Source organism: Strix aluco, chromosome 3, assembly GCF_031877795.1.
Source record: "Strix aluco isolate bStrAlu1 chromosome 3, bStrAlu1.hap1, whole genome shotgun sequence".
Classification (NCBI taxonomy): domain Eukaryota; kingdom Metazoa; phylum Chordata; class Aves; order Strigiformes; family Strigidae; genus Strix; species Strix aluco.
In genome coordinates, this window is record NC_133933.1 from 69,322,778 (window position 1) to 69,337,877 (window position 15,100).

The following is a 15,100-nucleotide window of genomic DNA, read 5'->3' on the forward strand; positions in this document are numbered from 1 at the left end:
TGGAATTATTCAGAATCCAAATAAAAACACAAACTTTCCTTTATTATTTTTTCTTACTGCAACAAATACTTAAATGCTTTGGTGCAGCCCTGCTCGCTCTTTGATTCTCTGAATTTCAAATTTGGTCATGTCAAAAATTATCACAAAGGTTTTTTTGTTTATCTACATAGTTTTTAACCAAAATTACATTATAACACACGAACACAGTCTTCTCTTTAAGGCACAACACATCATTATGCACATTCTGTTTGCCAAACTTATAAAAGAGACAATATTATAACCCTCTCCCTCCCCTGCCCCCCCAAAAGAAAGAAAAATTGCATCCACTTCCAAAATCAGCTGCTAATAAAATCACAGTAAATTATTTTCATCAATAATTTACACAAATTACAGGTCTAGACAGGATTGTCATTATACAGTCTGAGTGCATTCCAATTCAGATTTTCTGGGTTAGGTAGGCTAAAGTCTGGTTCAAACCTCAGTGCTGAGAATATATCCCATTTTGAGGAATGTTGTTGAACACCACCTTGTCGGCTGGAAAACGTGTGTTGGTGCTTTGCCAGTTTGAGTCCTTTGTTCACTCCAGTCAGGGCTCACTTGGTGTGTACCAGCAACCTCCACAGTTTTAATTCATTTAAAAACGTTGCATATGTAAGACCATAGAGCTTCCTTACGTAGCACTAATGTTTTAACTCCATTCAGCAATCTGAATTCTTCAATTTGGAATTTTTAATTCCAAATACTTCTTCCCTTCTTAAGACAATTCATATGTGTAAAGCCAGAGGCATTGAATCACACATAAAAATTCAGTGTACTTGAAATATATATATATAAAAAAAAAAAGGATCGCCAACTTTAGAACACAGTTACAAATACTCTAGTTCCAGTGCTTGATGGAGAGCCAAGAGGTCCGAATGACTGGATATCCTCCAGAAAGGCATGTTGTGCTGTGTTTGTTAGAGGGGGGAAAAGGTCAGGAAAGATGAACACTGTGACACAGGGTGGTATATGACACACGAGGATAGTCAGATTACCACCACGTATTTTACACCACTGTGTTTCTGGATTGATTTTTGCTAGTAAAGTACTGACAAAAATCAGACCAAAATAGATCTGAGCTTAATAGTTCAACTGAAGTTAAAATAATTAGATAGTCTTTCTTAGCAGTTTCTTTGGAAAAAGCCTGTTATTTAGTAAGGGCTAATTGCTTATTGTTAGCATGCAAACCCATACAAAGGAACATTAATAGGAAATCCCTTTCTGTTCCACTTTTAAAAAACCTTGCAAAATACTGAATGATCATTTAAAGGGCTATAAGACTTTCATTAAAAGAGGCTTCACACACAACACTTTGAAACAGAGCTGAATTACATTTTTCTCCATCTAGGGGGAACAAAGAAATCTCTTTGGATAAGAAGGTAACACATTTCTGGTTTAAAAAAAACATAATTTGTGTTGCAGAAAGCATCAGTGTCTGTGAGAGATGCAGATATATCCACTATTTTCCTTCAGCAATTCATCAGAATAGAAAAAACCCATGCTTTCATGTTGTGTTCAGATCTATTTGTAATGTGCTATATTCATCCATCTCTCTGAATTCTGTATCTATCCATGCAATATAGCCAACGTTAAGAAAAAAGCATGCCAAACTGGAAAGTACACAATCCAACCACCTTTGTTTAGCACAAACTATAAAAGACCCATCACCAGTACTGCACCTATATTAAGGAACCATTTGGAATGAGCATTTTGGTTATTTTCATTTTTTTTTCATTTCAGCTACAAAACTAAAAGGGCACTTTATTTTTCTACTTCTAGCACAGCGATATTTACATCACTTGTCCATTACAGACATCGTGAGGCAAGTTTTCAGTTTCTGCACACTTCCAAGGTTATACTGGGAAGTGTGGTGCAAATTACTAATTTGTACTGTTTCTGAACACTGAAAACTTATCTGGTGAAATTTAGACTTGAATTATTATAATGAGAACATTGAATATTTCTAAAGAAACAGTTCTCTTTTAGAAACACAGATTTGGTGCACAATCTCCATCTTGTGTTCTTTCTCCTTTTGCAGGTATGTCTTTCTTGACGCAAATTATATATTCATCATATTTGCTTCAGTAAACAAAAGATCTTCATCCATGTTAGCAAGAAATTTGCACAGTCCTTTAGAAGTTTTGCCACATTCTCTGTAACACTTTTCTTGAAACTTCCTTGCTTTCACAGTTTAAAGAAAACCACCATCCAACCATCATGTCATAGCCCTTTCTATATCTTTTATCTTTAATTTGCTTGAAGCTAGTCAGTCATTTTTTCTGCAATACTTTTTCATTTATTTTTAAAATAATTTTGCATTTTTTTTCTTTCCAAATTGAAGTGAAACAAATGCTAGAATCCAAATGGTTCATTTTACTCTAAGTTTTTATCTCATCATGCTCTTGTTGCCTTGCATCTGTGGACTGGAATTATTTGTCATTCTGCAATTATGCAACACTGACAGAAATGCAAACAGAAAGGCTTGCATTAGTAGCTATGTATCACACCAACATTTCAGAAGACAGGTTACCTTTTTTGCTGCCTGTTCTTCTTCTACACCATCCCCAATTACAACATATACTACTTTTCTGCCAAACCTTTGCATTATTCGTTCAAAGCAACTTTCTTTTCCTGGAAGATAAACGAGATAAGAGTTCAGAGTGAAGTTACCTGATTAGCTGCATGTTCCTCATCTCGGCCATCTCCAATCACAACATAAGTTATGTTAGTGCCAAATCTGGACACTATACGCTCAAAACAGCTCTCTTTGCCTGAAAAACAATGCACTACTTATTCAAGCTATCAAGTGAGTTATGGTGAAGCCCTACAAAGGGTTATGGCAGTGGTAAAACACTGTTACTGCTACTTTTTAAAGGCTCCCGGCCTTGGGATTTAGAGCCAAAACTGGTAAGAAGCAATTAATTCCCTTAGTGACACTAAGCTGTTCCAGGTAAAGCTAACTCTCTTTCTTAATAGTTACCGCAAAAGCACTAAGATAAAGGAATTAACAGCACTGCAAAAATGAATAGGTCAGTGAATAAATAATTGAATTTAAGTATTTCCCTATTACTGTAGTAATATTTTTTCAAGGAAAGCAGAAATTTTAATTCTAATGTATCTATGACAATGAGTGATGTAGCAATGAGAAAACTGTTCAAAGAACAATGGACAAGAAAAATAAAATTAGACAACAGGTTCCTGGGAGAACTTCATGAAGCATTTGGCTCTTTTGGAGAAATGTGGAAGCAAGCAGGCTAAGCCAGTAGCAACGGTAAACAGGATTGAAAGGGACCAAGCAAAGTCATCTGCCAATCTCATTGTATTGTGGGTTCAGTTTTACCAACAAGTGCTTGTGCAATTGATCCTAAAACTGCCCTAATATGATTATTTCACTGGTTCCACAGGCGATCTCCATATTTAATTAACCCTTTCCATTAGGAAGTTTCTCTTTGACATGCAACCTACACATGCCCTATCGCAGAGAAATCATCACCTATTGTCATACCTCTCATCAAGGTAGAGAAAGATTATTTCTCTCATCTCCACAATAGCTTTTTATCTTGCTTGTTATTACGTCTATCCCCGCCCCAGGTTTTTAGTCTCTTCTCACAAGCTCATGATTTCTAGATCTCCGATTCTTACTGCTCTCCTCTTGCTTTTTTTCAGCTGGCCCACAAAATGGCTTATGATTAGGAAAAGCATCGTGTGTATTAACTGTTGAGTGAGGACCAGATTTCAGTGTGTGCAAGCAACAGCTGCAATTATAGTCCTGTGCTCAGCACAGTGTAGAGATCATTGAGATGAAAAGTAGAGAGAGATCTTGTACCCAACAGAGTTTGCTGTGCTCCTGACAGGGGTGTAACAGCGGCCACACTGTTCCCAGAAGGAATTCCTGGTGCAGAATTACTTCGACAGAGCCTCCAGAGACTGTGCTTCACTTCACCACCCCCTTCTGTGCTGTCGGCACTATTTCTTAATGCTCCTTCCTTTGGTCCGAGTGCAATCTCAGTGACTGAATCCAACATGTACAGGCTGTATGACAGATGACATTCATTCCAGAGGCTGCTCAGTACCATATGGTATTTGGGATACTTTGTGCCTTGACTTAAGTTTTTTAAAGTATTTGAGGCATTTCAGTCTAGAGGACAGCTACAGCTAATTAGAGGATGACTGAGGTAAGAGTTTTTTCTGACACTGTTAGAATATGCATTGTTTTTTTGCTTGTGAAAATAATTTAGGAAATATATTGTAATGCTTTTGCCAAGGAAGTGTCACACTCCACATTATTTAAGGTGCCATAGGTATAGAAATTGAGCATTCCTGAATTAATAATTGGTAAATCATGAAATCTGCTAAAATTATCAGTTGTAGGTTGTGTCATATTTCACAGGAATAATAACTTGTCTTGGTTTACAAGACAATTTTGGGTGCCATTTCCAAAAACCGTGAATTTCCACACTGCAATACACAAGAGGTACACAGTTATCAACAGAATAGGGAAGTGCTCTTGTGGCATCCATCAACACAGCTTCTGTTGTTAACAGTTGTCATTACCATCGCTGATGTACTATGCTTCCAGAAAAAGCTTGTGAAACGGTGGCCTAGCATACATAGAGCTGAAGGTCAGAGCAGAGGCTATTTTAATAGAAGTTCTGCTTAGATATGAATTCACAAAACACTTTTCTTTATTCTTTTCTGCACATTTTATGTTTTCTGTCCCATACTTAGGAGTTTCTGATGGTTTTAATCAGTATGGGGACCTTTATTCCTTCAGGCATCACTGAAAATAACCTGAATTTGGAATTTATTGACATAAACACATCTAAACATATGCAATACCTAAATCTTATAACTAACACTGTAAGTGTCAGGGAAGTGGCATCCATTAGTGGCAAAAAAATATTGGTAATGCAGTGTAGTCAGAATGCATGAAAAAATAATTTTCTTACCTATTTTGGTTGCACTGTAAATATTTTCAATAGGAAAAGCTCCTCCTAAGCTGTATAGCAGGACTTTTGCAAGTGCTGGGATAAGCTGGGTTGTTGTTACCAACACATTTACACAGTTACTCCTATAATGAGAGATATAGTTAAAATTTAAATAGTTTAAAACCATTACCCAAATGCTGATGAAGTGAACCAGCTGTGGAGAGCATATTCAGGATTCCTCACCATTTAGTTTCACTCACATAGCAGTGCTGCTCAGCAGCATTACATCCAGAAAAATGTACATAAAGCTTTTTGTGAAAACCTTTAAAAATTATGCAGGCCTGATTTGTAGGAAATATTCCACACTGGTTTATAAAAAACAGGTCCTTGAAGATGGGTTCACTAAAACACAGACATTTAAGATCACCAACTACCTCCAAAAATAGGCATTCTACTGCTTTAAAAGCATCATTTTCATGCTTGCAATTACTTGGCAGTAGCTACCAGCCAAATAAAAGTGTTAGGAGAAAGTGAAAACTTCATTTGTTACTCCTGTCTTGAGGGCAAATAAACAGCTAATACATTTCTGCACAATGACATCATGTTTCAAGAGTAAGAATATTTCTGAGGGAGAGATAATAATAATCATGTTAATGAGCTAGCATTGAATGGCGAGGATGAAAACTTAAATGGAGAAGTTGTTCCAGCAGTCATACAACAGAAAACTCAGAGCCAGGCTACTTTAGGCTGGAACATGAGCATGTGAACATGAAGCTGAGAGCAAATAGTTGTGATTTTTCCCTCCTGGCTCTTCCAGAAACTCTAAGCAAGACCTTAGGCTACTATTTCTGCCTTAATGTATCTCAATTTCCTGTCAGTAACATCTAGGTGATGTTTAGCTGCCTCACGGGTAGCTTCTGAAGATTTATAGTGGTACAGTTCTTTGAAGACAAGACAAAAGACTATTATTTAACAGTCCTGAGTAACTGATAACAGTTTTCCAAACTCATCCGCCAATGCTCAACTGACCTTTATTACCAAATGACTTTTTGAAGACTAGCAATTTGGAAAGAAATACAGAGCTTCCTTGGCTTACAAAAATTTTTTACTTTTTTTCTCTTGAAGTGCTTAAGACACTGTTACATAAACAATAATTAAGATATAAACATACTGCAAAACTTGTTACGTTTAAAATAAGTTTTTCACATCTTTCCAAGTTTGTTCTTTCCACCTGATGCTGAGTCTTTTCCCAGACATGTTCAGAAGGCAAGATGGCTTAACACTGTTCTTTTTTATGGTTTAAAATGAGAATTTGAGGATTTCTGATAAGATACACATTGCATGACTGACTAAGCAGCAGCAGTGTTCACAGGTTTATTATTTCAAAGGAACAATACATTCATTTTATGTCTCATTACTGGGGACCCAGAATTTTAACTCAGTTAAAACAGATTTTTGCTCTTCTGAAAACAGATATATGCTTAAGCATACTGATTTGTCTGGAAGGACAGAGGAAAATGCTTTGTTCTGGGATCTATACAGTATTTAGGTAGCACTGTGAACAGGCACAAACATTGAAGGTCAGAACAGAGAGACGTGGAGTTCAGAGGATGTTGCCCAGAAGATAAAAAATTAAAGGCTATCTCAGAATTCTACAATACTCTTTCAATGTACACAGGGACATTTATCACATTTTAGAAGACATTTCATACTATCTTTAGTAAATGCTGAAATCACTGAAAATGAAATCGCTTTCCATGGAATTTTTCCTACGTCCTATTCAAAAGTTGTATTAGACCTGTTCTGTTCCTTAAAGGTGCTAATTTACTATAACCTAAAATGTCAAAAAATAGCCATTACAAGTCCAAAACTAAAAACTTTTTTACAGTAAACTCAAATACCTACCTTGTGCTGATAATTGATAATGATTTAAGTGCATTTGTTAGCCAGGAGTCTGTCAGAGCTTCGATCTCTGCTCTTAATTGCAACCATGCGTCTCTTTTAGCAGGACCCAGGAGTCCTTTTATGTAAAAAAGCAAGAAAAGAAGAAAACCAAATTAAATTCTGTATTAGCATGAATGTATAAATTTTATGGTTATTGTTTCTACCTTAAATTCCACTAGAACTTGAAAAAACATTAAAGATAAAATCTATTGTCTTCAAGGCTCAGTAAATTGCTCTCTTTTTATTTGCACTCCACTATATGAAGCAATGTCAGTGAGTACTGCAGATACTAATAATTACTCATCTGAGTGGTTTTGATCTATTCAGGCTACTTTATTATGTTTCAGAGTATACCTTTCAGAAATACATATTTTTTAAACTAACTGTTCACATACATCTTACTCTCTAGTTATCAAAGGCAGAGACAAGAAGATCCATGCCATCGGGATCATAGGCAGAGACACTCACAAAAGAAGAAACTTTAGAATAAACTTGCCTTTGCAGTATCTGCATATATTTAAGACTGCCCTGCTTATAATTCTGTATATAGGTGAACCTCAGGTTACACATATGGAGATACATTTGTTTGCTGATGGCTTGCTCTTCGTGTCCTGTTGTAGTTAATAATGATAGCTCCTTTTGTAGCATTTACAGCCCTGAAATGGCCATACATCTTATGTTCTCGTATCTCAGTTAGTCCTTAAAAGCACCTTAAAATCTCCTTTGGGGTATAAATGGTCAGATTTTTAAAAATACCCAGTCTACTGAATGTTGAGACATGAGTTTGGAACCAAGTTATTTTAAATTTAGATTTGATCTAAATTTTTAGAAGGGGTCATTTCCCTGGAAGAGCAGGGAAGCAGGCTTCATGACCTTTAGTATCCCTCTTCTCTTTCATACCCCATGTTCCCGAGAAGTGGTGATATCTTCAAAAATCTGAAATGAAGCAACCTAAAAATACCTAGTTTGATCTAGCATTCTGTTGCCTTCTAACAGCTATTTTGAAATAAATAGATACCTATGTGATAAAAAGATTATTTTAAAAGCTGAGAGGCAGAGGATGAGTGAAGGAACTTGCCTGCTAAGGATGGAATGTATTTCAGAACCAGTATTTGTGGGAGAGGATAAAAACCTTAACACAATGCACCACGTATCTGCACTCTGCCTTTGCAATGATTGTTCCTATTAGTGTTTCCCTATGCTGTGCTCGTGGACTTAAGCTCTTACTAGTGTTAAAGGTTTTATGAGATACAACAGCTTTAGAATCTTAGATGCATTATGAGATATAAGAAAACCCAATGAACTTTTGGATAACACTGTTTCAAGTATTATTAATATATAAGAACTCTATTCATGACACCAATGAAGGACAAGGCAGGGCAAGTGAACGCCAACCATCTACTGTCACCCTTTGGTCCTGTTTCTTCTTCCTGCGGCAAGTGAGGACTCTGAACCACTAAGAGTGAAAATATATATTCCAGATTTACGTAATTTAGAAAATATCTGATTAAGGTAATGACTAATTCACTGTCCATATTAGTTGCACTGTTTCCCATTTCTGAGAGACTGCAGGAAGCGCTAAAAGAACACCAACCATCTGGTTTTGCTGAAGGTGAGCTAAATTTTGAGTTTCAGGTTCCTTTGAAACAAATTTCAGATGAGTTGAAAAAGACCATGTTATAGAATGGGAAAGTGTTCACTTGGGACTCCTTCCTGGTTGGGTTGGCCTCATCTTATCCTCAACTGTGGCTGTAGCAATGCTTGAAGATTTGTAAAGTATTCCCTGTTCTCACAGTCTCTTCTTGAGAGAGTCAGTTGACATATTGCCCTCCTCAGAAGGGGGCTGGCCATCTCTGCAAGTCACACAGGACTCTCCAGAACAGATTCTTTCAGTTCTGCTGCTTGATTTCCTACAAGTCTGCTGGCGCAGACATGAGTGAGTCCATGAATGAAAACAGTAACATGAAAGCTCTCAGTTCAAAAGAGACTTGGTTTTCTTGCTAACACAATTAACTGTGTAAGCTACAGAGTCAACAAAAAGAGCTAGTGGCATGGCAGTGCTAGAGTTTTCTTGCATCCACCGGTGAAAACAGACTAGCAGGTACCCAGCAGAGAGTTTAGCACACAGTATGTTGTTACCAACCAGATCATGAAAATGCAGGATGGAAAAGTGCAGCCACAACCAATTTGTACTGTGGAAACTATAGAACCTCTTTCCTAGAATAACACCACATCTGAGGTAGAATAAGTGGCTCAACCAATCAGTAAGTAAGTATAGCCGAGCTGGGTCTGAAGGAGAAAATGTCTCTCTGGAAGCTAAATGGAAGCCTGCTCGGCTTCCCCATCTCTGGTTCTCCTGCACAACAGCGCAATGTTGGCTCTGCCATTATAGTCAGTAGCTTTCAAGAGCCCAAGGTCCAGTCACATCACTTTCCATTAATCTGTGGCTTCCAAGGCACATCCCCTTGGCAGGAGTTCATCGCCATGCAGTTTAGCCTGATCAGCATTCTAAATTCGTTTTGACAATTAAACTCACCTCCTATGTTGTTCTTGTAAGTATTATACAACTCTTTTACTCTTCTGTAACGGAAAGCCAGCTTCCTCATCCAGTCAACCCCTCCTCTTACACCTGTTGGCAGACAAAGGTTTGCACTACTTGCAGCTGCATGGAAGCCATCAGTTGCAAAACTGTAGGTACTGCAAACACCCAAAATACAGTAAAAATAAATACAATGTATTCCTGTAAATGCTCAATTTATTTAATCTTTGAAGAAAAAAAAAATGAAACAAATGCTGTATCTTACCTTAGGTCTTGTCCATTATCATCAGAAGAAACATCATCTATATGAACTTGATCACACTCCTGTTGAAAAAAATCCAAATGATAAATTATCTTATAAGACAGTATGGTCACCATATGCTTAGTACAGATGTTTAAGTAATGATCGGTGCAGGCCACTAACTGCACCAGAAGATGGCAGCAGATATACACTTACAGCTTCCTATCACCATCAATTTCTTTAAAATAATACAACCTTCAGCTCCTACACTGTGTAAATTATTAGTTGAAAAAGGCCCTTAGAAAAGCTATATGTAATTTTAGTGTGATTTTAGATTAAAATTATTTTACTGAAAAAACCCCAACAATTACAAATCTCTCTTATAGTCTCTGTAGCATACCAATATTCCAAAATCACCTAAACCTTATTTCTCCACTTTCTAAAAGCTAGCGATGATGAACTTCAACGGGCATATAACTTCTGTTAAGTGTCTAGGAGTTTGAATGCTTATCAGATTTTTTAAATTGATTTATCCAAATGCCTTTGGTTGGAAAATCACAGATAATCAAGCAGTCTTGCAGAACTTCATTACTTCCTGGTTTCAGAAGAGATAGAAGTAACTCCAGGGAACTGAGGTACATTGGAAAACTGAACACCCCTCTAAGCTGGTTTTATAATTGGATAGCTATCAAGTATTCTTTTCTGCACAGTGGCTACAGCAGAAAGATAGGAAAATGTGGGGGAAGCATAAATAAATAAGTCAAGCCATCACGCAACAGTAAATATGAACGGGCATCGTATTGCTGTTTCCTGTAGTTGCTAGAAATAACATTTTAGCCCAAAGACACACCTGAGATTCAGTGTATGGAGATTTTACTTTCCTGTAAGTAAGTAATTTTTAAATGTTTAAAATAGCTGTTGTTAACATAATCCTAATATAATTTATGACATATTTAAAAATTAAGGATGTATTTTAAAATAATCTCATATTGTCCAACAATTTAATCTCATCACTAAAACAAAATGAGACTGAGTTTTCAAAATGCCCAGTTCTGTGCCTCAAATTAAGAGTTGTCTGAGTCATCTATGTCAAATAAAGTTGTTGACAAGCAGCACTTGTTTCAGACTCTCTGTGACATGCAGGAGTATGCAGTTCTCAGTTTCCAATCTCAGTCTTGTACGAGTGCTAAATTGTCCAGATGAAGGATAAATCTGAATAGAGAAGTGATTTCCAAATGTGTATGCCACAAGTTCCTAGAGTGTGAATTTGGGAAATTACCATTTCTTTCTGTTTTGTCTGCTTTGCACTGAATGAATACTGAACAAACTTTTACCCACATGAAGTAAGTTGTTACAAAAAAAAAAAAAAAGCATTTTTTGTATAAAACAAATGGGTATAATTTCATATTCAAATATATAATTTCATTGCATCATACAAGCAATCATTAATCCATTAATACAGGCATGAAAGAGCTGTGTTCAAGGAACAGAAACGAAGCATTCTTCTCCTAACTGGAGAAATAAAAAAATAAAAATAAAATAAAATAAAATAAAATAAAATAAAATAAAATAAAATAAAATAAAATAAAATAAAATAAAATAAAATAAAATAAAATAAAATAAAATGTTCTGTCTGAGGAGATTATCTTGAGCTGTAGAATATTTTAAAGAAGATGCTTTTGGATGTAAATAGCAAGTGAAAAGAGAAAGAAAAGGAGAAGTGGCAGCTGAAATAAAAGATTCATTTCTTTATCTTTACTTATTTTTTACACTCCAGAAAAAAAAATGCAACTATACTCCACCCAGTATAGGACAGGAACTCAAAAATCAGACAAAAAGTGCCACTGGGACAAATTCTAACTCTATATTTTGCAATATCCAAGCAATATCTAGCTTCCTAATCATCTTCACAGATTTCCCTGGAGCTGGTCAAAGCATAAGATAATTTTAAAAGTTTAAAATTCAGTCCTGTGGATTTGAAGGTGTACTAATTAAATGAAGGGCACACAGAAGCCCTCTTAGGTAAGAACTGTCTGCTGCTCTTTGGGTTTTGTTAAGCCTTTCAGCTACGTTGTTCCAGCCTTGAAAATTCCAGATAACTGTTCTGCTGATAATTTCATTACTAAGTTAAATATGAGTGGGTGGCAAAGGCTCCACTGTTTGCTTTTATTTTTTTATCTCACAGTTTGTTCATTGCCTCCAGGAACAGGAGATGAGGGGAACATGAAGTTTTCTGATTACTTGCCCTTTGTCCCTGCAAGAAGGATGTTAAATTTATAAGGGGATCAAACCCAACAGCACTCTCCAGCTTCCTCCTTTCCCCCTTCTTCTTCTCCTCTCAGCTCTATGACTTACCTCCTCAACATACTAGCAATACACATTTGCTGACCAATAACAAACCCATGTGCCCACCACTCCTTGCCTTGTTTTACTTTGTCTTCTCATTTACTTATCTACTTCAACTAAAATGTTTGCATTTTACAAATTCACTTATATGGCATGAAAAAACTTTCTTGAAAAAAAGAAAAAGCAGATGTTTTGAGCAGATTTGAGATAGTTCTCTACTTTTTCCAAAAGAAACAGGAAATGGATGGCACAACACTACATCTGAGTTTGCTTGTAAAACATACCAAACAGTTGCAGGGAGGAAAGGAAGAAAGCAAACTCTCTATCACTTTAAATATTAATGTAAAATATTTTTCACATCAGCCACACTACTGGCTATACTCAAGTCACAGTGGCTCACTGTCAGTGCAAGGTCAAAACTAAGAAAGATAAAATATATTTCCTATTAGTGAGAGTAAAGAAAAGGAATCTAGGTACAGTAACTGGCTTTTGCTTAAAGAAATACTGATTTAAATTGTATCTGAGTGCAGTCAATTCTTTGCAGCAATTTTTAGAGCCTGAAAATTTGAGAGTACAGAATCAACAAATCATCCATAAAAATTTTCTTCCTGGAATGAACAGTAATTTCATTATCCAGTAAAAACACTGACTCACCACACTGAACACAAAAATGTTGTTACTGAGGGGATATTCAGCACTATGCTTTCTCAGGCTATACAGAACACCCCTTTTTATGCATATGCTTCAGCCTCTGTTAAAACTAGGTTGACCTGCCTGTCAAATTCTGAGACTTACCCAAATCCTACTTTTTATTTCTCATTGCTATTTCTAATGAGAAAAAAATTATGATGACCTCTTATTTAAATTATGTTGGATTATCATAAAAATGGAAATGCAATTCAGTTTGTTTGAAATAAATACTCTTTTTTCTTCATCATTCTGAGAGTGGCAGGAGATAATGGAGTTGGAAGTTTCATGTCCAAATTCCTGCTTGCAATTTGTGGAAATTAGGGGTTTTGTGTGCATAGTATGCCCTACCAACATTTCTAAAAGCTGTCTCAAAATTAATACTGAGATAGGGAGAAAAACATCTATTTATTCCTTACCTGTTTGAGAACAGAACGCATTAGTCTGGATATTATTACAGAACTGAGTCCCATCTCTAAGCATTGTTTAGGCACATGAACTTTCTAGAGCACCAGACTCCTATTTTCATGGCAAAACACCAACTGCCCTCCCAAGCGATACTTCTCAAGCTAACTAAAATTTATACACTGAGAATGAAATAGCTGGAGAACAGCCTAGCCTGAAATAAAAGTGCAGCTTGGCTGATTAGAACATGGGTTACTGGGTCAGCGGGGAATGTCTCAGCAGATCGGAATTTCTGCATCAGCAGTCACTGTAGTGAGACGGATTTGCATAGAGGAAGGAAAACTTTATTTTTGTATGTGATAACTTTCAATAACTTGGTTATTATTACTAGACCCTGGTATGCGGTGTTTGCAACCAAGAAGGACAGGGAAAAAAGAGGGCTTAGAGGATGTAGTGACTGGAGTCAATATTACAGGAGTATAGGTTTGTTAGTACATTACAGTTGCCATGTCTGGAGCCATGAGCTTTACTGTAGGATGAAGATGAAAGCAAGACAGAATGTATGGGACCTGATGGCTCAGCATTAAGAAAGTGAGATGATGAAAGGATAAGTAATCTGCCTATTGAATAAATGCCTTATCTCATTTCCTCCAGTAAGAACTGAAGGTCTTGTGTCTTGATGGCCATGACCATCCACAGCTCAGCACTCACCTCCGCTCTCCTGGGGAAGGATGGAGAGAGGAAGACAGAGAAATAGACATGGAGAGAGGGGGAAAGATGAGAGAGAGAGACCCCAAGTCAGAACTGGGGAATTCTCAGAATTCATTACATATTCATCATGCAGATGCACTGTAATATTCAGTAATGGCCATGTGTTCCGCAAACACATTTAAACAGACAGATTTATTCATCTGCATATTAAAGGATGCCTCTATGTACTTTGGCACAGAATGCCATGCAATTACATCTTATTTGCTAAGACAGAAGATTGTTGGTCTTCTTGCATATGCCAGAATATGTGCATACAGCTCATTTCAGAACAAGAAGTTTGGAATTTTGGTAACCTTATAAGAGAGTTGGTTTTGAAACAAAGATGAATTCTAGACTAGAAAATACATAATTGCATATAGAAATTGGTTTTAATTTTAATGAGATTCTCCAAGAGAGTCCCCAGGTAGTAGGTTTTGATTTATCTAAAACTGAAAACTGTTTGGATAACTGTTCCAGAATGAGATGGAGTATGAATATTTGGACAGGATATTAAAACCACCCTATGAAGAATATACAAAATGAGACAATCCACCTATGACAGCTGAACCTGAGATCTACAAAGAAAATAAATAATGAGAGAAAGGAATGAAGCTTCAATGACTATAAGGAAGAATAAAGAGGTATGGAAAGAGGGCAGAGCTCCATTTTGATGAACTCTTCCACTTGAACTCAGCACAAGACCGAAGAACTCTGGGCATATGCTACTGAACGGCTTAAAGTTCATTGGGTGTCACGTGAAATCTGAACATGCAGGGGCAAAGGTCTGCTAAAAAGAAATTTAAGCAATGCTTTGAAAAATTGATTTGGAATCTATCCCTGGTACGGGGCAGCAGAACAACATTCACCGAATGCACTTGCATTGTCAAGTGATTACTCACTAGGACTGCAATAAAACACCGACTGGCAAAGGCATGTCCAGGGCTTTATTTTCTTACATTTCTGCTGCTGGTAAGAGGAAGTGCAGGTCAGGTACAGGGTGTAGTAGATCTCAGTTTCTTGACTTAAAAAGAGCTAAGAATAAATGAAGTCTGCAGGGTATGACAATGACAACCGCAGCCTGGTACCTTCTGCTTTACTTATTGCCTACAGTTGACAAACGAACAAAAGAAGTGTACACTAGAAAAATCAATGTCCCAGTGAATGGAAAAATCTCACTTATCCTCATTTTTTCTATTCCCTCAGCAGAGACCATTTTCTGGC

General features: G+C 36.6%; 1 protein-coding gene across 1 annotated transcript in view; it reads right to left on the reverse strand.

Annotated features, from left to right (window-relative positions):
* Nucleotides 1–366: 366 nt before the first annotated feature.
* The window catches only part of EYA4 (EYA transcriptional coactivator and phosphatase 4), a 156,052-nt gene continuing 141,318 nt past the window's right edge, over nt 367–15,100 (reverse strand). Inside the window, exons 15-20 of the mRNA XM_074820719.1 lie at nt 9,716–9,774; nt 9,448–9,608; nt 6,873–6,987; nt 4,989–5,110; nt 2,710–2,810; nt 367–947 (exon numbers count right to left, since the gene is read on the reverse strand). Coding sequence (XP_074676820.1) covers nt 867–947; nt 2,710–2,810; nt 4,989–5,110; nt 6,873–6,987; nt 9,448–9,608; nt 9,716–9,774 — 639 coding nt within the window. The 3' untranslated portion in view covers nt 367–866. The remainder of the gene's footprint in view (nt 948–2,709; nt 2,811–4,988; nt 5,111–6,872; nt 6,988–9,447; nt 9,609–9,715; nt 9,775–15,100) is intronic.